The 25569-nt window shown below is 39.6% G+C and overlaps 2 protein-coding genes across 12 annotated transcripts in view; one reads left to right on the plus strand and one right to left on the minus strand.

Moving 5' to 3' along the window:
- Positions 1-17785, minus strand: part of CDC27 (cell division cycle 27) — a 61823-nt gene extending 44038 nt beyond the window's left edge. For 3 of the 10 annotated variants that reach the window (XM_007100227.4, XM_007100226.4, XM_028498254.2), the window contains exons 1-2: positions 17236-17604; positions 6135-6210 (exon numbers count right to left, since the gene is read on the minus strand). In XM_007100227.4, the coding sequence (XP_007100289.1) occupies positions 6135-6210; positions 17236-17325 (166 nt within the window). In that variant the 5' untranslated portion in view covers positions 17326-17604. Of the gene's footprint in view, positions 1-6134; positions 6211-8870; positions 8994-17235; positions 17605-17633 lie in introns of those variants that run through there. The other 7 variants (XM_007100229.4, XM_028498256.2, XM_028498255.2 and 4 more) reach the window with 5 other exon arrangements.
- A 25-nt stretch (positions 17786-17810) lies between these two features.
- The window catches only part of MYL4 (myosin light chain 4), a 29872-nt gene continuing 22113 nt past the window's right edge, over positions 17811-25569 (plus strand). The window contains exon 1 of one of the 2 annotated variants that reach the window (XM_028498260.2): positions 17811-17884. The gene's annotated coding sequence lies outside the window, so the exon portion shown is untranslated. Of the gene's footprint in view, positions 17960-25569 lie in introns of both variants that reach the window. The other variant, XM_024130308.3, reaches the window with a different exon arrangement.

The raw sequence follows: 25569 nt of genomic DNA on the forward strand, positions 1-25569 counted from the left end.
CCAGCATCGGCAGGCAGACTCTCAACCACTGCGCCACCAGGGAAGCCCTCATCTTTTTTTTTTTAAAGATTTTTTTGCTGTGGACCATTTTTTAAAGTCTTTATTGAATTTTGTTACAATATCACTTCTGCGGGTTTTGGTTTTTTTAAAATTGTTTTGTTTTTTTGGCTGCAAGGTATGTGGGATCTTAACTCCCCCACCAGGGATCAAACCTGCACCCCTTGCATTGGAAGGCAAAGTCTTAACCACTGGACCACCAGGGAAGTCCCTACACATTTCATCTTAATTATCTTTTAAGTTCTCACATCACCTACATGTACAGCACATGGATTAATGACCCTAGAGCCAAACTGCTTGAGTTCAGATTTTCACACTACCACTTATTAGATTTTCACACTACCACTTATTAGCTATGTGACTTATTAGGGCAAGTTAACTTCTCCGACCCTCTGTTTTTTCATCTGTAAAATAAGGATACAGTGATACCTACTTCTAAGTACTAAGTGCTGTTAGAATTAAATGAGTTAATATATAAGTACTTTGGATAGCACCTGACACATAGTAAGAGTTCTAGGTGCCATTATTAAATTATTATTATTGACCTTCTCCTAAATTTGCAATACCTGAGTAGTCATCTGACATTCATGTGGGGTATATATACATGACATTGAGCCACAAACTCAAGTAATTCCATTTTATCACTTTTTTTTGCTGTTTCCAAATGTCTGGGTGCTGTACTTTAGATACATGATTTGTTCCACCCTTCAGAGTCATTTCTGTTGTTGAACACTTCACCTCCATATACAACTTCAGTATTTTAAAACTATTCTTAATTTTTATTTTCTCTGTATTTGTTCACATCCTAAACTTCAGTACTAACTGGTTTTATACTTGTTGTATATAATGGGGGTTAATATTTTTTAATACTTTGAAAATATACTTGGAGTAAATATACCACAGATAAGAGGGCTGGAGGAACTTTTAAAAGGCTCCTTAGTGTTTGAGGGGGAAATGGCAATACATAAGGAGAAAGCAGACAGCCAGACTGTGCAGGGCTTTGCAAGCTGTGTAAAGATTTAGGGATAAATTACTATAGCTATTCTAGATCTCTAAAGGGTTTTGAGAAGGAAAGTAAAGAGAATGGGTTGATTTGGGAGGGGGAAAGGGAAGCGGCAGGGAAGAGTAAATATGGGAAAATCAGTTAGGAAGCTTTTCTACTAAGACATATTGGTGTCAGATTACAGTGGGAACATTATGAATCCAGTTTTGCATGAATTGAGTTTGATGTATGTGATGTTTGGTGAAACATCTAAGTTAATGCATTGAAATAGCTGAGTCTTGGATTTAAAAAGTTCGTTGGGAAGACCAGAGTCTTAATTCACTAACACCTAATGAAAATGAAAACTATGATGATTAAAAAAAAATAGCATTGGGGGCTTCCCTGGTGGCGCAGTGGTTGAGAGTCCGCCTGCCAATGCAGGGGACACGGGTTCGTGCCCCGGTCTGGGAAAATCCCACATGCCGCGGAGCGGCTAGACCCGTGAGCCATGGCCGCTGAGCCTGTGTGTCCGGAGTCTGTGCCCCGCAACGGGAGAGGCCACACAGTGAGAGGCCTGCGTACAGCAAAAAAAAAAAAAAAAATAGCATTGGGAGTTCCCTGGTGGCCTAGTGGTCAGGATTCCGGGCTTTCATGGCCGTGGTCTGGGTTCAATCCCTGGCCAGGGAACTGAGATCCCGCAAGCTGCACAGCATAGCGAATGAACGAATGAGTGAATGAATGAATTGAATAAAGAGAATTTTTTTTAAAAGCATCATCTTTTTCATCAGTAAGAATTTAATGATGACAGTAAAAGAGTAGGCCAATGGGCCAGATATCCTTTCTGTCCCCCCATATGACAAAGTGACTTGAATTTTTAGCAACAAGATAACATTTATCAAATTTTCCACAAGTTGGGGCTTCCCTGGTGGCGCAGTGGTTGCGCGTCCGGCTGCCAATGCAGGGGAACCGGGTTCACGCCCCGGTCTGGGAGGATCCCACGTGCCGCGGAGCGGCTGGGCCCGTCAGCCATGGCCGCTGAGCCTGTGCGTCCGGAGCCTGTGCTCCGCAACGGGAGAGGCCACAACAGAAGGAGGCCCGCATACCACAAAAAAAAAAAAAAAAAAAAAAAAAAAATTTTCCACAAGTAATGGCCTAAAAGTGATACAATATGCCATATCTTTAGAAGTATTTGGAAAACTTCCCTCAATGATGACCTTAACATAACTGTGTAAGTAATTTTTTTTAAATGTTGCCATTTGCAGTCACATATTTCTGTGAGTTTGGGCTCTCAATATCATGGTTAAGACAGAGAAGAGAACCAGATGCTGAACCTTTTATTCTGATTCAGTTCTCTTCAACTAAGCCCAATTTATGGAAATCACTATACTCAATGCAATTTCTACCTCTGGCCCATTAATCATTAAGACAGGTAGAAACCTGGTGAACAATGGTCTTAGTTCCTTCATTTCTAAAATGGTAATAGCAATGTCTATTTTATAGGATTGTTGAAGACTAAATAAGAATTAATATTAAGTCCTCAGAGTCCTACTACACAGTAAGAAATCAATAAACGGTAGAATTACTGTTATTATTATTGAGCTGGGATAGCATCTGCTCCCATTGCACTTAAATTCTAAAATCTTCCCTCATAGAAATAGTCAAACAGAGTAGTTAGGTTCTATATTGAGAGAAACTAACAATGAGCAACTTTCCAAGTGTTAAGCACTGTATCAGACACAGGTAGAAAGAGGATTAAACAGCTTTATGTGGATTAATTTGGAATCCTGCCTCAATTCTATGGGAAAACCTGATCATCTAAATTTGAAACCACTAATTTGCAATCTTTTGGAACCTAACTATAATAAACTAGAAACTGCCTACCCTTTAATAAACAAATTTAAAAAAACAAAGAAGTATAAGTCAGCAAAACATGGGGGCTGCCTAGGTATCAATGAAAATATATATAAGTAGATTATTTACAATCAACCTTGCTTTTACATAATCAAGCAGAATAGGGCAATCTATTATATTACCTTCTTTCTAAGCCTCTCACTCTTCTAAATCTTTTCATTTGGACCTCAGACTTCTGCTCAACAGATCTTCCCTCACTTTCCTCACTGAACTCCTGTTCTCCCCTGAGGACCTGATAGCACTCCCAAAAGGATGCTAATTCCCTCCTATCCCACAGTAAGGTTGGTTTCCTCCTTGCTTCTCACAACTTTTTCCAAGCATTACCCTTTGTCCTTTTGTGAAATCCCTTCCTCCTGAGATTCATACCTTCTCCTTATAACTCTCAGTTACTAAATTCAAGACATTCTGCTTCATTAACAAAAGAATTCTGCACCTCATTCACCGTCTTCCTCTCCTAAGTTATTCTCATATATCTCCCAATTCAACTTCATCTGGACTTCCAGTACCTCTCTAAAACCTCTTATTTACCAAGCCCTTCCTGTGTTAACTTTCCTATGTAGTTTACATTTCCTGGTCCACATCTTGCCTGTATTCTTAATGTTCTTATCCTTTGTCCCTTTTTGACACATGCCTAGCAAACCCCTAATATCTACCTTCTATGCCTGCAGTTGGGTTACTAAGCACTTTATTAGAGTAAAATCATATAACTGAGCAGAAAGGTTCCACTACTAGTTCATGCAGACACACAAAAATAAAACTTACCTACGATCATAAAAAAAATTAAAAATTTTGGTAAGTAATCCAATGGGAGGTTACTCAAAAAGTGGGAAAACTGAGTTAAACACTGGAGTAAAAAGAAGGCAGCAGCGTTTCTGGTTAAGAAGGCTTTAAGATATCAGTACTTCCTAAATTAATTCATAGACTTATATAGGTCAGCACTGATCAAAATATTTGTGAAATTTCAAAGCAGTAGTAAAATACACATGAAAAAATTAAAGAATTAAAAAAACGGTAAAGACTTCTTAGCAAAGAAAGAATTGGAAAAAAAATGACAGGAGATAGGTGTTATTAGATATTAAACGACAATATAAAGTGTTAATAATAAAACAGTATGATACTGAGTTAAAAACAGAAAATTAGGGCTTCCCTGGTGGCGCAGTGGTTGAGAGTCCGCCTGCCGATGCGGGGGACACGGGTTCGTGCCCCGGGCCAGGAGGATCCCACATGCAGCAGAGCGGCTGGGCCCGTGAGCCATGGCCGCTGAGCCTGTGCGTCCGGAGCCTGTGCTCCGCAACGGGAGAGGCCACAACAGTGAGAGGCCCGCGTACCGCAAAAAAAACAAAACAAAACAGAAAATTGACTAATGAAAGAGAGGAGAGGTTCTGGGGACAGAGCAAAACATTTTTTTAAAATCTAATACATGAGAACCTGTTGTATAGCACAGGGAACTCCACTTCGCTTTACAGCAGAAACACAAGATTGTAAAACAAATATACCTCAATAAAAAAAATAAATAAATAAAAATTTAAAAAATAAAATAAAAATTTAATATAAAACCAAGTAAGATACCATGTTGGACGGGGGGGAGAATTATTTAATAAATAACATGGACTAAATTAAGTAATAATACTATGATAAAATTTTTAAAAATATTTTATTTATTTTATATTTATTTATTTGGTTATGTCAGATCTTAGTTGTGGCAGAAATTTTTAAAAACTTTTTTTAAACTACCAAGAACTGTATGTTTATTGAGTTGCAGAAAGATGACAATTTTCCAGCTACTGGAGCAACAGGAGAAAGTTTAAACGACACAGCTGATGAGTTCAACTACATAACAATTTAAAATATCAGATTAATAAAAATCAATAGAATTAAGATTAAAAGGCAAAGAATCTGGAGCAAATATGCAATAAACAAAGATACAGCTCACAGAAATAGGAATAAATTTAAAACAAACACTTGAGAAAATACCCAGAAACCTTCACAGTTATAAACATGCAAGACAAAATACCTCACAATTTTCCAGTAAGCAAAAATACATTATAATGGTACATCTGATATTGATAGGACTATGAAGGAAGTCTTACACTATTGGTGACACCCTGATTATCACACCTCTCTCTGCTGGGTTATCAACTGGGCAAAAAGTAATTTGTTGTAGAACTGATCATACCTTTTGACTCATAAATTCCATTTTAGAGTATATAACCCAAGGAAATGACTTAAAAGAAAAGCTGTACATAATTATCTATCTTACCATCTTAGAAAGAGGATTATAATAATTAATGACGGAAACAAAACACACATTACCAGCTAATGTTTATTGAGCATTTATTACCATGCCAGAAGGCTGTGCCAAGTGCTTTAAATATACTACTTCATTCTTCAATTCTATGAGACAGTTACTATTATCTTTATTTTATAGATGAGAAATCTGAAATAATCAGACATTAAATAACTTGCCCACAGTATACTACTGCATGTTTAAGTGACAGGGTTAGGGTTTGTACTAAGGCTGTAGGCTCAAAACCCATGCTCTAAGCCACAGAATATAGACTCTAATAAAAAACCTGGGAAAAAATACCTCAAGACTGGAACATGATTAAGTAAACCATAGCATAAAACCCAAAGCAACTCTACACAGTTATTAAAAGTAGCATATAAGGAGCTACACAGACACTCGGAAATATTTTTATAAACTAGTGTCAATCATAAAGATAAAATAAAAGTGATACCCAGGGGACTTCCCTGGAGGTCCAGTGGTTAAGACTCCGTGCTTCCAATACAGGGGCCACGGTTCTATTTCTGGTCGGGGAACTAAGATCCCAAATTCCACGTGGCGTGGCAAAAAAAAAAAAAAAAAAAAAAAGGAATACCCAGAATCTTGTTACGGTCATAAAAAGTGATGGAATTCCATGGGGCTTCCCTGGTGGTGCAGTGGTTGAGAGTCCGCCTGCCGATGCAGGGGACGCGGGTTCGTGCCCCGGTCTGGGAGGATCCCACATGCCGCGGAGCAGCTGGGCCCGTGAGTCATGGCCACTGGGCCTGCGCGTCCGGAGCCTGTGCTCCGCAACGGGAGAGGCCACAACGGTGAGAGGCCCGCATACCGCAAAAAAAGAAGTGATGGAATTCCATATATTTTATTCTTTTACAGTTCTATAGAAATGAACAGATTACAAACCTTCTGCATATAGTCGCTCTGCGAGGAAAACTGCATCTCTGTAAGCATAGTGGTTTAGTGCTTGCCATATAGCAGCCTGTAAGTGGAGGAAAAAGAACATAAATATACAAACATAGAGAGTTTCAAGGTAACTCTTAGCACAGAACCTTGCATATAATACTCAAATTAACATGTCTAATTTAAGTAATAAAACCTCAAAAAACAAAAAACAAAAAACAAACAAACAAAAAAAAACAAAATGGGCTTCCCTGGTGGCGCAGTGGTTGCGCGTCCGCCTGCCAATGCAGGGGAACCGGGTTCGCGCCCCGGTCTGGGAGGATCCCACATGCCGCGGAGCGGCTGGGCCCGTGAGCCATGGCCGCTGAGCCTGCGCGACAGCAGAGGGAGGCCCGCATACCACAAAAAAAAAAAAAAAAAAAAAAAAAAAACCTCACTGCCCACAGTGCAAACTCCATAACGTATTACATAAGGTTCTTCACTGAATGGCTCCTAACATATCTGAATTTACTCACTCAACTCCCCATGAACTTTTAAACCTCTTTGTCTCTGTACTTCCTTTTCCTTCACTGGGGAATGTGGGCTCCTTCACCTACCTCCTCTTATAAATTGCTCATCCCTATAGACCCAGCTTAGATAATATCTACTTCATAAAGCTTTCTTCCTCATCCCTATAGACCCCGCTTAAATAATACCTACTTCATAAAGCTTTCCTCCTCATCCCTATAGACCCAGCTTAAATAATATCTACTTCATAAAGCTTTCTTCACTGGAGAGCTCTAATATTCATTCATTCAATAAATATTTACTGAGTGCCTACTATGTGCCAGCACTTTCTAGACTCTATGCACACAATAAATAACAAATAGTTTCTGTTCTCATAGAGTGCATTTTAGTGTTACTCCTGTCTAGATCAGTGGCTATCAACCCTTTCTTGTGTTGCTCTACCTCAAATCCACTGAATCACAACCTATGGAAGCTGGGATTGAGTTTAGATATCTTTATGTTTAAACCTTTTTACTGGTAAGCATTCAGGGTTCAGAACAATTCTTCGACTTTCTAGGTAAGTAGTTCTCTCTCCTTTTATAGTATACTCTTCTGAAAAACTTATGAAAGCTATGGACCTCCTCCCCAGAAAAAAGCACATGGACATATATACAGAAAATGTGTATACAGTGTTTGGGGTTCACAAATATCTTGGTTCATTAAAAATCACTGGTCTAGCTGATGGGAGACAGTATTGGAGCCCAATACATAAAAGGTGTTCAATAAATATTTATGGAATTCAATTCAGATACGTGAAAGGGGAAGAGACACGTTACTGACCTAGAAACGTGCTTTCTCTTTTGCATATTAGAGACTACAGCAGTACTAGTGCCTTGAGGAGCACTGCCACTGCCAGGACTAGGAGAGGTACTCCTTGTTTGAAACTCAAAAAGTCTTTCACCATACAAGGTCAGAAACGTTGGGTAAGTATACATGAAATAACAATTGTACTGGTAAATCAATTTGGGTAAGTTATGGATTTAAAAGATTTTAATGGGCTGGTTAGTGAATCTAACCATCATTTATAGAACTGCACATAAAGAAAAGTACCTAGGGTCTATCCCCTCTTTCCTAGTCCCAGTCTGTAACAGAATCTTCTTTCCTGTAAACTTTTAGTTTCCTAAGTGGTTTTTCTACCTACAGGCTATAATGTAATCCATCCTGTCCCAGAATTCCTCAAACAAAAACATCATCACTGCTAAACAGGAGACAACAGTGAGCGGCGTGGGTTCAAATTCATGTTCCATGACTTACTAGTTCTGTGTCTTGGGCAAGTAACAATATCTCTTAAGACTCAGTCTCTTAATTTAAAACACAAGACTCCAATAAAGTACACAATGGTTCCTAGCACATACCTAATAATTACTCAATAAATTTTAGCTGCTGCCCTCATTGTTATCACTATCATGTCTTCTTCCTTGATCAAAACTTGCTAATGATTCCTCTTGGATAGCCCCACAAAGTTTACACAATAAACGTCTACAGAATAAAGCTCCATCAGTCCCTAAACATCAGCTGTACTTTCATATTTCAGAGTCTTCACCTCTGTTTGGGCTGTCCTTTGTCTTTAACTTTTACCTCCTGAAATTTGTCATCCTTTCTTCAAAATTCAGCTTACATGGTCTCTTCCTTTCATGAAGCCTTCACTGATCTATCCCATGCAATATTAATTACTCCATCCTATGAGGTCCTAGACAATTTTGTTTATACTGTTTAAAAAAATGTCAGGCTTTTAATTAGATTTGGTTATATTATTTGGTTAACCAGGTTGCAACTTATTGCGGGCAAAAGCCAGATTCTATTTTTCTCTATAATTCCCTGGTTATCCTACTTAACTAAGTTATTTCCCTAGTTATCCTAGATAACTGTCTTTAAACATAGTGAATGCTCAATAAAGTTTGTTGAATGAATGTTTTAAAACTCTGAATCTATTTTCCACTTACCTATAAACTTTTAGTAACCCAATCTGGAGGTAAAATATAAGATATTCCTATAAACATGATTAAAACATTAATGCTGGCAATATAAAAAAAATACAAAATAACATCCAGCTGTTTCTTCCTTGATACAATAAGCAAAACATTATAAAATAACCAAGATCTGGTAAGGAGATAAGGGTCAGTCTGACCGAGGGGTTGGAATACATCAGGTTTTGGGGCAATAAAATCTCTCAGTGGTGTGATCTATAAATACCTGGAAGATAACCAGATTTTTCTGGTAAATGGCAGCTGAGATCATGTCTCCATACTACTTGGATCATTTTCCTTATCATCTTATTCAATATGCCTACCACCTCTGAAACACATCATTCATCCATTTGGTAAATATTTATTGAGCATCTACTTTGTTTGCTATATGATCCTGACTGCAGTAAAAAAAACAAACAAACAAAAAAAAACAAAAACATAAAAAACTTAACCAATTTGAGAAAATCAAGATCTTCAGGCTTAAGGCTGCACAAAGCCTTAACATTTTGAATTTTCAGGTCTTTACTGACAATGAGAAGTTATAAGTCGGGTATTATTCTACAGGCACCTATCTGGTCATTGTCATTGTGCTCACTGTGCTTTTGTTTTCTTATCAAACAGTCAGGAAGCTGAACCTTTGAACAAAAATATGTGGTGTTAGCAAGGAGTGAATATAATAGCAGGTTTTAAACATACTACAGAATCACTGCTATCTAATCTATACTTCCTCTATACTACAACAAAGAGACAGATAAAAGGTAATGCAATAAACTGTGTTTTCCTCAGAGAATTTCAACATTTGGCTAGAATAACTCAAAAAAAAAGTCATTCAGAAAACAACAGCTAAATGGTATTCAAACCTAATTTGACTCAATTATTTCCTGAATACTTAATATGATCTCCACACCTCAATCCAAGGCAGATAAAGATCCCTCGGACACTAATCTAGATGACCAAGTCAATTCTCTGAGCTTTAGCTTTAATCATCTGTAAAATAAGGATAAAAATACTTACCTCTGAGATAAGCCTAGCACAGTGCCTGGCTAAATTCTAAACCCCCAAAAGAACTGATCTGGCCTTCTGGTGTTCTACCAGACCATATATGACCTAGGGTTCTGAAACTATGCCTATAGGTATCTTTCAAAATGATACTCATTTATTTCATTTTATTAAATTTTTTTAAAATTAATTAATTTATTTATTTATTGGCTGCGATGGGTCTTCGTTGCTGCGCATGGGCTTTCTCTAGTTGCAGCAAGCGGGGTCTACTCTTCGTTGTGGTGTGCAGGCTGCTCATTGCAGTGGCTTCTCTTGCTGCAGAGCACGGGCTCTAGGTGCACGGGCTTCAGTAGTTGTGGCGCACGTGCTTAGTTGCTCCGAGGCATGTGGTATCTTCCCGGACCAGGGCTCAAACCCGTGTCCCCTGCATTGGCAGGGGGATTCTTAACCACTGCGCCACCAGGGAAGCCCAAAATGATACTCATTTAAATTAGGCAACTGCAGTAATAATGAAAGGAAGAAACTTAATAAACATTTACTTTTTTTTTTTTTGGTGTGGCATGTGGGATCTTAGTTCCCCGACCAGGAATCGAACCTGCGCCTCGTGCATTGGAAGCGCAGAGTCTTAACCACTGGACTGCCAGGGAAGTCCCCTAAACATTTACTTTTAAAGGCAGACCATTTTTTCCCTGCATTACTTTAAGAGTGTCTTACTTAGCCCCTCTGAATTCTTTTCTACCCTATGATCCATCTCTCCCTATGAGCTTTTCACAAGTCAGATCTGATCATATTACCCCTCTGCTTAAAATCCTTCAATGGCTTCTCATTGTTCTTAATGATAAAAGCAAAAGCCACCAAACTCGGCAGTGTGGTATAGTCTGTACCTACCTCTTCTGTTCATCTTGCATCATATTTTCTCATGCTTTCCATGCTACCACAACGACCTTCTTTCAGCTCCTCAAATCTGCCATGTTATCCTTCTGCCACAGGTCCTTTAAACATACCGTTCATTTTGCCTGGCACACCCCCTTCCTTTCCTTCAAAATATGCAAATTCTAGTCATTCTTTGGACTTCTTTCCCAGGGAAGGCTTTTTTAGGACACCCAGATGAGGTTAGGCATCCTTATACACTCTGATGACACCAAGTACCTTTCCTTTGCAATACTTCTCACTGTTTTAATTTTACACATATTTAGGAGAGTATGTGAGTAATGTCTTCCTCACTATAATATAAACTCTAGAAAGGTAGGGACTACATCTGTTTTTGCTCACTATATACTCCCAGCATTTATTATGTACTTTTTAAGTAGGTGCTTTAACTAATGTATGGTGAATGAATAAACAAATGGCCTTTGACCTCTGGCAGTCCTCCCACTGTTAGCATTTTATGTTAGTCTTAGCCTTAAGTTTTTCTGTATTATTATATGTCCAATAGTTAAGGATCTCTGGAAATCTCGAAAGAAACTCAATGGTACATAGAATTATTTTTGTAATGCAAATAATTACCACCTAATTACTCCTTTATAAAATATGGGGATTTCCTAAGAACCTACTAAAAGAACATGGTGAGTAGAAAGAATATACCCAGGATTTGATGTTGGAGACCTGTGTTCAAATGTGTGTGCCAGCACTTTCAGCAGTGTGACTTTGGGGAATTATTTAACTTTTCTCAGCCTCGATTTCCTCATGTGAAAAATGGAACTCTATTTTTGGACTTGTGTGGGTTAAATGAAATGATATGGTGCTCCTAGTACACTGACTGGCACACATTAGGCACTTAACACCTTTTGCTTTTCCAGCTCTTAATATAAACAAATTCAATAAATATAATTTATAGTTTGTATTATGTAACATCTCTGATCATATCTGCCACAGTTGTTTATTTTGTAACATATAAGCCACAAAAGACCCAATGATTGATTCACCAGCTACATTAGTGATATTAATCACCAGGAAAATTTGGCACATTAATATTGTGGCCAAAAACTCCTAGAACTTTGACTTTCTTTCTGTCTTTTTAAAATTAAATAAATGAAAGAGAAAAAAAGTATCATATTCAAGAGTTCTATCCATTTCTGATTTAAAATCAAGTTTTGCTCAGAACAACGTCATTCCTTTATCACCAATTCTTAAGAGGGTCAGAAAGGGATAGTGAAGGCAGGCAACAAAAACTCCCATACACGGGCTTCCCTGGTGGCGCAGTGGTTGAGAGTCTGCCTGCCGATGCAGGGGACACGGGTTTGTGCCCCGGTCCGGGAAGATCCCACATGCCGCGGAGCGGCTGGGCCCGGGAGCCATGGCCTCTTGAGCCTGCGCGTCCGGAGCCTGTGCTCCACAACGGGAGAGGCCGCAACAGTGAGAGGCCCGCGTACCGCTAAAAAAAAAAAAAAAAAAAACAACTCCCATACATCCCAGAAGTAAAACTTGCCACATACGGCTTCCATCACCACTCTGCTCCAGCATCTGAGTGACGGTATGTATCTCTTTTGGGGGAATGGAGTGGGGAATAAACTATTTTCTAAAGCATTACAAATTGGTAGCTCATGACAGACAGGGCTAAGATTAGCCCCCTTGTTATTCATCTACTGCTCAATTGCTGGTGTAAACCTGCCCCTAAAAGAATACCACTCAGTGAATCACTTCAGGAGTTCTACAAAGCCAGATGGACGAAATGCTGTGAAAGGTTATGAAGCCAAACAGAGCAACAACACCACCGACCCCAAAAAAACGTTTAAAAGAGAAATCCTACTGATTAAATTAATGGGTCAGTCCTAGGCTACAGTGATTTTTAAAGGTAATTAAATCAACACCACCGAAATTAAATGGCAAAGTTCCTACTTGCTTGCTCTTCTTAAATATATTATTTTAAATATAAACAAACCTCTGTAAGTTGTACAGCTAATTCAGACTTAAATGTGACCACATAGATTGTTTTGTGTTGTTCTTGTTTTTGTCAAAAAAGAAAATAGTTTTCTTTTAGATCATAAAAGAAATGAACAATATAAGAAGGTATGAAGAAAAAAAATCACTGTGGAATTTTCCTATTATACATTACAATCTAATTTCTAGAACTCTAATTTAGTTCAGGTCTACATCAGTGGTTCTCAGTCTGGGCAATTTTGCCCCCCAAAAGGACATGTAGTAATGTCTGGGGGGAATCTTTGGTTGTCACAAACGGAGGGGACATCTAGTGGGTCGAGGCCAGGGATGCTGCAAAACACTACAATACACAGGACAGTACCCCTACAACAAAAAATTAGCTTGCTCAAAACATCAATAGTGCCAAGATTGAGAAACCCTGATGTGCATTACCATGTAACTGGATTTCTCTACTAGCCTGTATGTCTCCTTAAATCTTGTCTCGTCCCTCCTTCCCAATAGCATCAGATAAATTTTTCCAAAGCAGTGCTTTCATTACATAATTTTTCTGTTGAAAAACCTATAATGGCTATTTATTACCAACAAATTAAATCTAAACTCCTCAGCCTGGATGTTAAGTCCCCTGTAACCTGATTCTACCTGGCTAGCAAAACCTTATCTTTTCCTCCTGTATTTCCATTCTAGCCAATGCTATAGTTTTATTGTTTTCCTGTTCCTAAACACCATTCTCAACTTTGGGCTCTTGCTCATGCCATTCCATGCCAAGAATATTCTCTCTTCCCTACCAGTTCAAACCCTTTCCACCTTCTAAAGCTTTAAGTTCTACTCCTTCAAGAAACCGTTCCCATTTTTCCAGTCTACAAGGATCTCTCTTTCCTGTATTTATTGTTATCTGTGCAATCACATACTGACTTGTAACATTATCCAGTTGTTCCTGTTAAGTATACTTATCTTCCCAACAAGACTAGACCCCTCAAAAGATTAGAGGTTATATATCCACATTTCTACTGGTTGGTTCCACAAATATCTGCAACTCAATTTGTTTACAACAGAATTCTTAATTGTCCTCCTTCACATTTGTCTCCTCTCAAAGAATTCTCCATTTATTAAATGGTGCCCCCCAAAATGAAATCCAAGTAGCTGTTCTTGATCCCCCCACAATCAATTTCCATGTCTCACTGGTTCTTCCTCTAAAACATCTCTTGAATTTATCTACTTCTTTCCTACTCCACTGCTACCACTTTAGTCTAGGTTACCTTCATCCTAAGATTGTGTTTACTCTTGCCTCCTTCCTCCCTGACCTTTCACTTACAGTAGCCAGAGAGATCTTAAGATCTATATCAGATAGTGTCAACCCACAGCTGAAAATCCTTCAGTGATTCCCCATTACACTTAGAATGAAAACTGAACTCCTTATAATGGCCTTCCATTACTATGCAACTCCAGCCACACTGGCCGTCTTTTAGTTCTTCCAATGCCAAGTTCTGCTGTGTCTTAGGCACTTTGCACATGCTGTTTTCTCTGCTTGTAATGCTCTTCAAACTACTGTTTCCTTCTCAAACTTTGAACTCAGCTTCAATGTTATTTGCTCAAAAGGAACTTTCCTAACATCCTTTTTAGAGAAGGTTTTAGAATGTCTTTTATCTGTGCTTGGCACATAGCAGGTGCATAACAGTCTTCCCAATTTGATTTTTTTCATTGAGGCTGCTTCTGAACATTGACGGTCCAACTGCAAATCTGACTTAGGTCAGGACCCTCCTATTAGGTCTCTCTCCTAACACCCTATTTACAGTGCCCTTCTTATCACAGTTTATAATTATTAGTTGGTGATTATTTGTCTCATGCTTTCTCTATATATAAGCACAAAGGCTATATCAGGACACTAGTCCATAAAGGAATTACTACATATTTGTAATGACTTCCCCCTCTACCTCCCCATCCCAAAGCTTATTCTCTCAGTTCAGGTACTATGTAGCACTGTCTTCAAGACACTATATTGGACCTAAATATAATGTAATCTGTTTTCCAAAAGAAAATTTTATAAACAAAATGTTTCAGCTAACTTGAATATATAAATTTTTTCAATGAAGATCAAATAGTCAAATGCCTATTGATTTATCAATTTAGTTACATACATATATTTTTTTAAAGCATAAAATATATTTAGGAATTTCATTTTTTTCTACTCTCGTTGGATAAAACAGTTTTATTGAAAAGTCATTATGGGGGGTGGTGGGAATCATCTACCACAATTTTCCTGAATACACTACCTTCAATTCTATTATTTGAAAATGGTACCTTTTGAATCCACGTTAGATGCTGTCCCTGTTCATCTTATCCCAAGCCAAAAGTATTCCTTCACTATCTAATAATCTCTAAAACAATATTATATGTGTAAAGCACCCACTTACTATACTGCTTACTAAGGTGATTTTTACAACTTCATCCAACACTTCTGTGATGTCTTACCCCCAGGAATAATTGATAAATCTATATAAAATGTCTTTTTAAAAATCAATTTCATCAGGTGAATTTTATAAACATGCAAATTAGCATTGATTCAAGTCACTTAGGCTAGTGTGTCTTCCCTAAACAGTTATTTTAAAAATAAAATAATTGACAGAATTTCTGCCTCATAATCGGAGAGATTTTTTGCAAAGACTCAAAGTAACAATTTCCTGTAAGAGACAATTTGGAGGAAGCACTTATATTTAGGCTTATGTGACATATCAACCTGGGTATTCCATGTTAAAACTTTAAAAAAAGAAAAATCAAAAAACAGTTGCTCATCTTTTCTCTCAACTTTTTCCTATGCCTAGTAATACCTCAAACCCTGAGGCATCCCTAGAAAGGAAACGCTTTTCCAACTTACTCTCATTCCTCTACAAATACATGCAATCGCTTATCATAGTTTTTTTAAAAAAAGTATCTTATTTAGTTGTTCTATTTTTATTTTCTTCCTTACTCTTCTTTCCTGTTTTCAGCACTATCCCTGATCAGTTTATCTTCATCATTGTAGCCAAAGCTGCTTGTTCCTCCTACTGCTCCAGATCCCTTCTTGAATGACTTCTTATCCTAAAAATTACAACCAAAATTCTCACCTAGCTATATCCTAAAGCTTCTTACCTCTGTCCCCAAATCTAATAAACAAAGGTAGTGTGCATGGCAGGGGGGGAGACAAATTTGACTCTTAAGCCTTAAAAATACCTAAATGCATTACTGCTAAGAGTACTTTAAGGAAAAAGAGAAAACCTGATGGGTACTATCAAGGAGTTGGCTACATATTTCTTTTCTTCTCCATGTTTTTATGCAAGTTGAAATTGTTATTAAAAAGTGGTTATAGGCTAGCAATAAAACTAGTTTATCATTTTAGAAGTTGTACCTATAGGGCAAATGTATCATTAATTATTAAGACAAAATAACAAAAATATGAAACAGAAATTAAACAACTTGAGTGATCTGCTTATCCATTTAAGAGGGTATAGATAGCAACTTCTAATTTCATGTTAGGCCTCAAAAAAAAAAATCTTAAAAAGAGACTCTTTACTAGTAAGAGAAATTTGGATGGAAAGAAATAGCTTTGAAAGCACCAGTATAATGTACAAACAGGTAAACTTCCTAGGACAGAATCCCACATTACATTAATTAAAAAACGAATAGCTGCTATTTGTAAAGAGCTGGAGAAGGAGCCAACTAGGAGAAGTTGATATTTCATCCTGTGAAGAAAAATTAAGGAAATATGGAAGGAGTGATGTATTAAAATATTTACTATTTGACATCACAGGTCTTTAAGGGCAATATGAAGCAATTTCTAATTTGCTTTATAACTTCAAAATAAAGAAAGTCCATGACTCAGTGACAGCAGTTGATAGAGGTCAACTCTTCTAATTAAGTCAAAGATCACAGGATAGGGTGAAAGTCTCACAGACCTGGTCCATCACCAAGGGACAAAAGATTCAGTTTCTTCAGATGACGGCGGGGGGGGGGGCGGGAAATGACTTGGCACTGCTTCACACACTTAAAAATCCAATAGTGTTTCTTCCAGGCCAACAGAGCACTGTGCGTCAAAGCATACCTTGGTGTGGTATGGATGGAAAAACCATCATTTGTCTTTCATTTCCTGCACGCCTTGTAAGTAGGCACAATAAAACCTCCTCATCCCCCTCACAGGTCATGGAAAAAACCCAATTTGCCGTTTCCACCCTCTCCCCTTGTATAGGTGCTTGCGCCTCGGCCAAAAGATTCAGTTTCTTCAGATGACGGCGGGGGGGGGGGGCGGGAAATGACTTGGCACTGCTTCACACACTTAAAAATCCAATAGTGTTTCTTCCAGGCCAACAGAGCACTGTGCGTCAAAGCATACCTTGGTGTGGTATGGATGGAAAAACCATCATTTGTCTTTCATTTCCTGCACGCCTTGTAAGTAGGCACAATAAAACCTCCTCATCCCCCTCACAGGTCATGGAAAAAACCCAATTTGCCGTTTCCACCCTCTCCCCTTGTATAGGTGCTTGCGCCTCGGCACTGGGCCTTGGGGTTCTCTTCGCAGATCATTGTCCAGAGGGAAATTTACTGAGCGAGAAAAGCAATGTGGACTATAAAGTCTGTTACCAAAACAGAAATTAGTATTAAAAACACCGCTCCTACCCTCCCTCCACTCTCTCACAGAAAACAAAAACAAAACCAACACTCGTCCTGCAAACTTGCCCCACCGTTATGAAGATCGTACAAGCGCTGATCAAACGTGCCTCCCAAACATCCTTAGGCAAGAGAGCACCTGGGGCGAGTTGTCGGCCCCTCATCCCTCACGCCGGCCCGGGCCCGGCCGCTGGGCTGACAGGAGGGGCTCGCCGGACGCTGGCCCGGGGGGAAAGGAGGTATTATTGCCGAACTCCGCTCACACCAAGGGCAAGAAGTAACGTAGGGCCAGAGGTAACACGGCTGAGGTTGCGGGCGAGGCCTCGGAACTGACGAGAAGACAGGCAGGAGCCGGCGTGAGGGGAGGCGGGAGAAGCAGCTGGGCCTAGGCCGCACCAGGCCGCGGAGTGGCCATACGCTGCTTCTCGACCGAGGCTGAGAGCCAAGCCTCAGAGAAGACGGTTACCATTACCTGGACAGGTTCCTGCAGCACCGTCATCCTGGAGGCTCAGGCCCACTTTCGGCAGTGCCTCAGGCCCCCCCCGTAGCGGCTCCGGCCCGGCCAGCCCCGGCTCATTTAAACTCACCAGCGACCGTTACCGGGGGATGGGGGAAGCCGAGCGATTGCCGAGTACCTCCGAGCGGGACACGGAAAAACCCGAAGTCGAGAGACCCGCGCGGGAGCCAGACGAAAAGGCCCGAAGGAGACCGGAAATACCCGAGGTGAATCAGCGGAGGAGGAGACCGTTGCCGGAAGTTGTCGAGGACTACCGGAGACTACCGAGTGTGATCCAGAGCGTAGGTTCCTCTTCTCGGCCACGCCTTCCTTCACGCACGCCACGCCCCATCGGCCACCCTAGGCTGGGGCACGCCTAATCGGCAACCAATAGGCTGGGCGTGGCGTGCGGGAGTCCGCTGGGAGCGTTACGTGGCCGGGCTGAGGTCTCGGTTCGCCATTCAACCTTGCTGGATTAATTGGTGCGCTGTAGATTAAGCAAAGGGTTAAACTCGAGAGTTTGGGGCTGACTTTAATTAATCAAGAAGTATCTGTCTGTTGAGTTTAGGTCGTTCATCCATTCCAGAACTACCTATTCATGGCTCAAAGGGAAATAGGAAATTGGAAAGATTGCCATACTTCAAAGATTTAGTATGACCTCTGTCCTCAAAGAGATTACGGTCTATTTAACGAAAAGTAATGTAACAAAGAATGCTACATTATGTGGTGCCCATTATAAGTGACGTAAAAATTCAGAGGAGAAGAAAGGGAAATTAATTAGCATTGAGATGAGGAAAGTTTCAGACTTAAACTGGGTTTTGAAGGATGGGTAGACTTAGAAGAAATGAAAGGAGAAAGTGAAAGGATGCAGAATGAGATCAATCCGGTAAGAGTTAAGACATTAACTGGAAATGAGTATTTAGGTGGCCAGATCACGGAAAATCTCAGGAGAGCAGAAATTTTTATTCTTGTTAAGAGAGGCATTGTGGTGTGTTGAGAAATCCGGAGGTTGGATTTGAATTTTATCTCTGGCACTAATTTAGCTTTAGGTCCTTAGGCAAGTCACAACCTCTCTGAACTTCTATTTCCTTAGTCTGAAAAAAAAACGTTAAGAGAACTACGTGCATTAATGTATGTGACTGTGTCCAATACACATAAGAGGCTCTCAGATTTCCTTTCTGCTCTCTCTACCCCCGAAATGTGTGAACAGGGAACTATTAAAATTTTGGTTTTTGGTAGATGAGAAAAACAGTCTTTGCAATATTTTTTTAAATTGAAGTATAGTTGATTTACAATATCGTGTTGATTTCAGGTGTACAGCAAAGTGATTCGGATATATATATATTTTTCAGATTATTTTTCCACTATAGGTTATTACAAGATACTGAATATAGTTCCCTGTGATATACAGTAAATCCTTGTTGTTTATTTTGTGTATAGTAGTTTGTATCTACTAATCCCACACACCTAATTTCTCCCTCTCTTCCTCCCTTTCCCCTTTGGTAACCATATGGTTGAAGAAAACAGTTTTTAAAGGTTGATGTCCTAATCAGGACCTATCTAGGGTAGATGTAGGACTCAATGGTATATTCCATTTGTGTGGAAATTTCCCTTTCTGGTTCTCACATTTTATGCAGATAAAATCAGGTTAGAATGGGTCACTCCCTTCCTTTGGGTGATGTGGTGGGGGGAGTGTTTTGTTTTGTTTTAAACACCAGTTGACAGAGCTATAACCTTTACCACCAGCCATCTCTAGTCACTGCTTGTGTACTTATAGCCCCATAAAGGGTAGGTGCTAAGGTGATTTTATGCTGCCATATGCCCTGTTCTGTTAGCAAGATTATGCTGGATGAATTAGAGTGGAAATAGTGTTCTACACTGTCCAGTGTGGTAGCCACTAGCTAAAGTTTAGTTAAATTCAAGTGAAATTAAAAATGAAGCTCTTCAGATGCCCTAGCCACATTCTGAGGACTCAATACACATATGTGGCTAGCGACTCCCATACTGGATAGCATAGATACAGAATATTACCATCGTTGGCTTGATTAGAGCTGGAAGATCCAAGATGGCTTCACTCGCATGTTTGGGGCCTTGGTGCTGGCTGTTGGCTGAGCCCCTCATTTCTCCTCCACATGACCTCTCATCAGTCAGTAGTCTAATTCTAGCTTCTTGACTTGGCAGCTGGCAACCAAGAAGGCAAAAACAGAAGCTATGAGACCCCTTAAGGCCTAGGTCTGTAAGTCAAACCCCATCACTTCTTATTGGTCAGATTAAGACACAGGGCCAGCCTGTGTCTCAACAGAAGGAGATGGGAGGAATGGCAAAGTGACACTGCAAAAGGCATGTGCCATGGGAGGGATTGACCATCTTTGGAAACACTCTACAAGGTATGAGATAAGAGACTCTGGCAGTGGGAATGGAAAGACAGGGGTGGGTAAGCGATATTACTCTTAAAATGAGGTGCTTTAACTGAACACAGCACTCCAGATTTAGTCAAATGAATTCAGAAGGCAATAGGACTATTGCTTTTACTATCTGGATGACTTCTATTAAAGTGGACTAAAGTTGTATGTGCATAACAGTCACGTGACTGCTCATGCTAAGCTTTTGGTTATTTTACACACATAGCGCTGTTTCACACAACATGCTGCCATGTCTTGTACCTGCACATTTGATTCTTGTAAATTAAATGTAGGAACTCACAACACAGGATATATAAAGATGATATTTTTTGTGTGAAAATGTGTGTCTAGGCTCAGCATTTAAAGACTCTGTGATGCTTAGCACTCTGGCTCTTAAGCTTAGAATTTGCCTCAAATTCAAACCCCCCCCCCCGCCCTTTTTTTCTTTTTTCTAAAAAAGAGCATCTCTTTTCTGACCATTGTTCACTGGGCTAACACATCTGTTGCGGTTTTGTGCCCATTCAGACCACCACATTGTTTGAAGTTGTGCTTTGATGGACTCTTTTAGAGCATTTTTACTTCCTTTTCTGTTCCTGATTGACCTACTTAAACTCACCATCCAGCAACCACTTGAGCATCCTGCCATCACCCATGATCAACATATCTTTAGCTGGCAAGTGGAGTTAGGTTACAATAAGCATTATTCCAAACATGATGAATTATCCTTTTCCTTAGCCTGCCTCTTGGTCTGTTTCATATTCAATCAGATTTGAAAACCAGGGTTTAGGGAACTATTCAAGAAGCTAGACGTGGTATCATTGGCAAGGTGCAGGCCCACTGGTATAGCCAGAGCAAGCTTACTCTTCTGAATTCCTTCAGTCCCCCTTATCTGTACGCTTCTCTTGTCCCTGTTGTATGCTGCCTCTTATCCTCTTTATACTACCTGACCGTGAAGCTTCCCCCACATCTTTGCTCCTCTCTCTTCATCAAATCACCTCCTTCCTTGGGCATCTCTGATCACACAGTCTCCTGGTTTTCCCCCTACTGCTCTGTTTTTTTATCAGTTTCCTTTACAGAACCCCTAACATTAGAATGCTTCAGGGGTCAGTTCTAGGCCTTCTCATCTTACACCTTCTTCTTAGGCAAACTCTTTCATTCTCATGGCTTCAATTTTTTATCTAAAATTGTTCCAAAATCTGTATCTCCAGCCAGAGTCTTTTTAGAACTCCAGACCTAAATGCCTAGCTGTCAACTGGATGTCTCACAAATACTTTGTTCAGAATGGAACTCCTCGTTCCTCATACTTGAAATATTACCTTACTTGAAATATTACCTATCCCAGTTTCTCCATCGCCCAAACCTGAAACCACTCTCTTTTTTTAGCCCTAACATCCAGTCTCAAAGCCCTACTAATTTTACCTCCTAAATATACACCTTCATGTCTCTTCCTGCCTCAAGTCTCACCTACTTCCAAAAACAAGTTTAATCATGTCAGGACCCCCCTCGCTAAGCCTCCCCACTGTTGACCTAAAACAAATAGACTGAGACTTCCCTGGTGGCGCAGTGGTTAAGAATCCGCCTGCCAATGCAGGGGACAGATTTGAGCCCTGGTCTGGGCAGATCCCACATACCGCGCGGAGCAACTAAGCCCGTGCGCCACAACTACTGAGCCTGAGCTCTAGGGCCCGCAAGCCACAGCTATTGATCCCACGTGCCACAATTCCTGAAGCCGGCGCACCTAGAGCCTGTGCTCCGCAACGAGAAGCCACCGCAATGAGAAGCCCCGTGAACCGCAACAAAGAGTAGCCCCCGCTCTCCGCAACTAGAGAAAGCCCGCGCACAGCTATGAAGACCCAACGCAGCCAAAATATAAATAAATAAATAAATTTTAAAAAATTAAAAATAAAAATAAAAAAATAGACTGCCAGTTATTTCTTCAGCAAAAAAATGGTTTTGGGGGGATCAGCAAAGAAGTTCAATTCAGGATCTGCAACCATGTGAGCCTCATGAAAGTCCCCAGCAAAAATGGAGAAGAAGAACTCTTTTATAGAGGGGAAAAGGAAGTCAGGAGGGCTATAATAAACAAAAAATCCATGGCTCTTCCTTGGCCAAGTTGTGACAGTCTCTCATTGGCTGACCTCTTGCCAGGAAAGAAGAGGAAGTCTTTCTTCTTCCTGTTGGGCTCTGCTATTGCCCTCACGCCCTCTTCTGGTCTCCCAACTCCATTTTAATTGAAGTTTCAGTTTATTAACTTTTTACATGCCCCAATTTAGGATTTCCCATTGTTCTCAGGATATAGTCCAAACCCTTTAACTAGTCTTACAAGGCTGTCCAAGGTCTAGTTTCTGCCTCCTCATTCAGCCTTAAGTCGCCTGTCTCCCTCTTATACTATATATTCCAGTGAAGGGGATCAGAAAATGCCACTTTGGCATGAGGATTATTTTGAACTGAAAGCAATTAAGACAGCAAACATAAATCTTTTTGCCCTCCCCCCATCTGCCTAAAAGCATGACATAAATTCCCCTTTATGAAGGTGTATCCTCTCCCCTCTCCTGTAAAAGGAGCAGGAAAACAACCATTATCACTGGAGACAGAGGGTTGGCACTGAGCTGGGTCTGCACCAAAAACCCTCACTAAAATAACCTTTATCTTCCATTCATTTCCCCATCTATTTACCTTTCCACAATTTACCACCCCTAGAGGCCCAAACCCTGTTTCTTTGTCTTGTTACTCCTCCACAAATATATTGCCCTTTGCTAAGACGATAGGTAGGCTCCAAATTCTAACCACCTCTTTGAGTCACTTATCACTGAATTCTCCCATTTGTATGCATGTTGCATGTGTAAATAAAATGTTGTTTTCTAAAATTCTGTTAACCCGTCTTTTGTCAGTTTAATTTGCAGGGCCCCAGACCCTGAAAATAAGAAGGTAGAGGGAAAAGGTTTTTTTCTCTCCCCTACACCAGCTACATGGAACTTCTTGACCCGCTTTCTTGCCCCAGTCTTTGTATATACTGCTCTCTCTGTCCAGAACACTCTAATTCCACTCTTCACTTGGCTATCTCTGCCCATCCTCCAAATATACAAATTTAGATTTTTTTCTGATGTATTGGAATACAGGGATAGGTTGCCTATCCCTGCTACTGCTCGAGTGCTAACATACTTGTCATTACTCTTATCACCCTTTACTGTGATTACTTCCTATCTAGCCTATAAGCTCCATGATAGAAGCCTTGTTTGCCTGTTGCAGGATGTATTCTCCACCCTTAATACAGTATCTGGTACAGGCATACCTTGCATATATTGTGAGTTGTATTCAAGACCATCACAATAAAGCAAATAGCAAAACACAGCAAGTCACACGAATTTTTTGTCTTCCCAGTGCTTATAAAAGTTATGTTTATAGTGTATTGTAGTCTATTAAGTGTGCAATAGTATTATGTCTAAAAAAATGTACATACCTTAATTTAAAAATACTTCAGCAAGTAATAGTAGTAACATCAAAGATCACTGGACACAGATCACCGTAACAAATATAATAATAATGAAAAAGTTTGAAATATTGTGAGAATTACCAAAATGTGACACAGAGACACAAAGTGAGCCAATGCTTTTGGAAAAATAGTGCCAGTAGATTTGCTTGATGCAGGGTTACCACAGTCTTCAATTTGTAGAAGGTTACAAAGCAAAATGTAATAAAACAAGATATGCCTGTACATGATGGGTAATCATTCTTATTTGTTTAATGAATGAATAGAATAAACTCATTCTGTTCCTATTATTATTTTTAAAAAATTTTTATTAGGGTATAGTTGCTTTACAATGTTGTGTTAGTTTCTGCTGTACAACAAAGTGAATCAGTTTTGTATATATCTATCTATCTATATCTATATCTATATCCTCTCTATATATATATCCACTCTTTTTTTAGATTTCCTTCCCATTTAGGTCACCCCAGAGCACTGAGTAGAGTTCCCTGTGCTATACCTGTTCCTATTATTATTTTTTGTTTATTGATTGATGTTATGTACTGAATATTTGTGTCCCCCTCCCCTCCCAATTCATATGTTGAAGCCCTAACCCCCAGTGTGGCTGTATTTGCAGATGGAGCCTCTAAGGTTAATGAGATCATAAGGGTGGAGCCCTGATCCAATAGGATTAGTGTCCTTATAAGAAGAGACACCAGAGAGCTCACTCTCTTTCTCTACTGCCCTCCCTTGTGCATGCACATCACCATGGAAATGTCATATGACGGCATAACGAGAAGGTAGTCAACTACAAGCTAGGAAGAGAGCTCTTACCAGAAACCAAATTTGCTTGCATCTTGATCATGACCTTCTAGCCTCCAAACTATGAGAAAATAAATTTCTGTTGTTTAAGGCACCCAATCTGTGGTATTTTGTTATAGCATCCTGAGCAGATTGGTTATTCTATTTATGTCTTGTCTCGCTAAGGGAAGGCCAAGTCTTATATTTCTCTATATTGTTCTTTGAAAAGCATTACATATTTAGTAGATGTTTAAAAAATATTGACTGAGTGATTAAAGTGTAAGCCTTGACAAATATTACTTCTTCCTAAAGTACTTTTCCCTTCCTCTTTAACTGGTTAAATTCTACTCATCCTTCAGGCCTCAGCCTTAATATCACCTCCTCAGAATATTCCGTGTGCTACCTATCTAAATTATTAGCTTCATCCTATATTTTTCTTTTTTTTATAAAATTGAAGTATAGTTGATTTACAATATTGCATTAGTTTCAGGTGTACAGCAAAGAGATTCAGATATATATATCTATATTTATATATATATATCTTTCCAGATTCTTTTTTTTAACTTTCTTTTTTTATATATAAATTTATTTATTTTATTTATTTATTTTTGGCTGCATTGGGTCTTTGTTGCTGTGCGCAGGCTTTCTCTAGTTGCAGTGAGCGGGGGCTACTCTTCGTTGTGGTACGCGGTCTTCTCATTGTGGTGGCTTCTCTTGTTGCAGAGCACGGGCTCTAGGTGTGCAGGCTTCAGTAGCTGTGGCTCGCGGGGTCTAGAGCTCAGGCTCAGTAGTTGTGGTGCATGGGCTTAGTTACTCCTCAGCATGTGGGATCTTCCTGGACCAGGGCTTGAACCCGAGTCCCCTGCATTGGCAGGTGGATTCTTAACCACTGCATCACCAGGGAAGCCCTTTCCAGATTCTTTTCCATCGTAGGTTATTATAAGATAATGAATATAGTTCCCTGTGCTATACAGTAAATGCTTGTTGTTTGTCTATTTTATATATAGTAGTGTGTATCCGTTAATCCCATACTCCTAATTTATCCCTTCACTCCCCTTTCACTTTTGATAACCATAAGTTTGTTTTCTACACCTTGTGAGTCTGTTTCTATTTTTTAAATAAATTCATCTGTATTATTTTTTAGATTCCACAAATAAGTGATATCATATAATATTTGTCTCTCTGTCTTATTTCACTTAGTATCCTCTAGGTCCATCCATGTTGCTGCAAATGGTAATATTTC

Source organism: Physeter macrocephalus, chromosome 14 (assembly GCF_002837175.3).
Source record: "Physeter macrocephalus isolate SW-GA chromosome 14, ASM283717v5, whole genome shotgun sequence".
NCBI lineage: Eukaryota > Metazoa > Chordata > Mammalia > Artiodactyla > Physeteridae > Physeter > Physeter macrocephalus.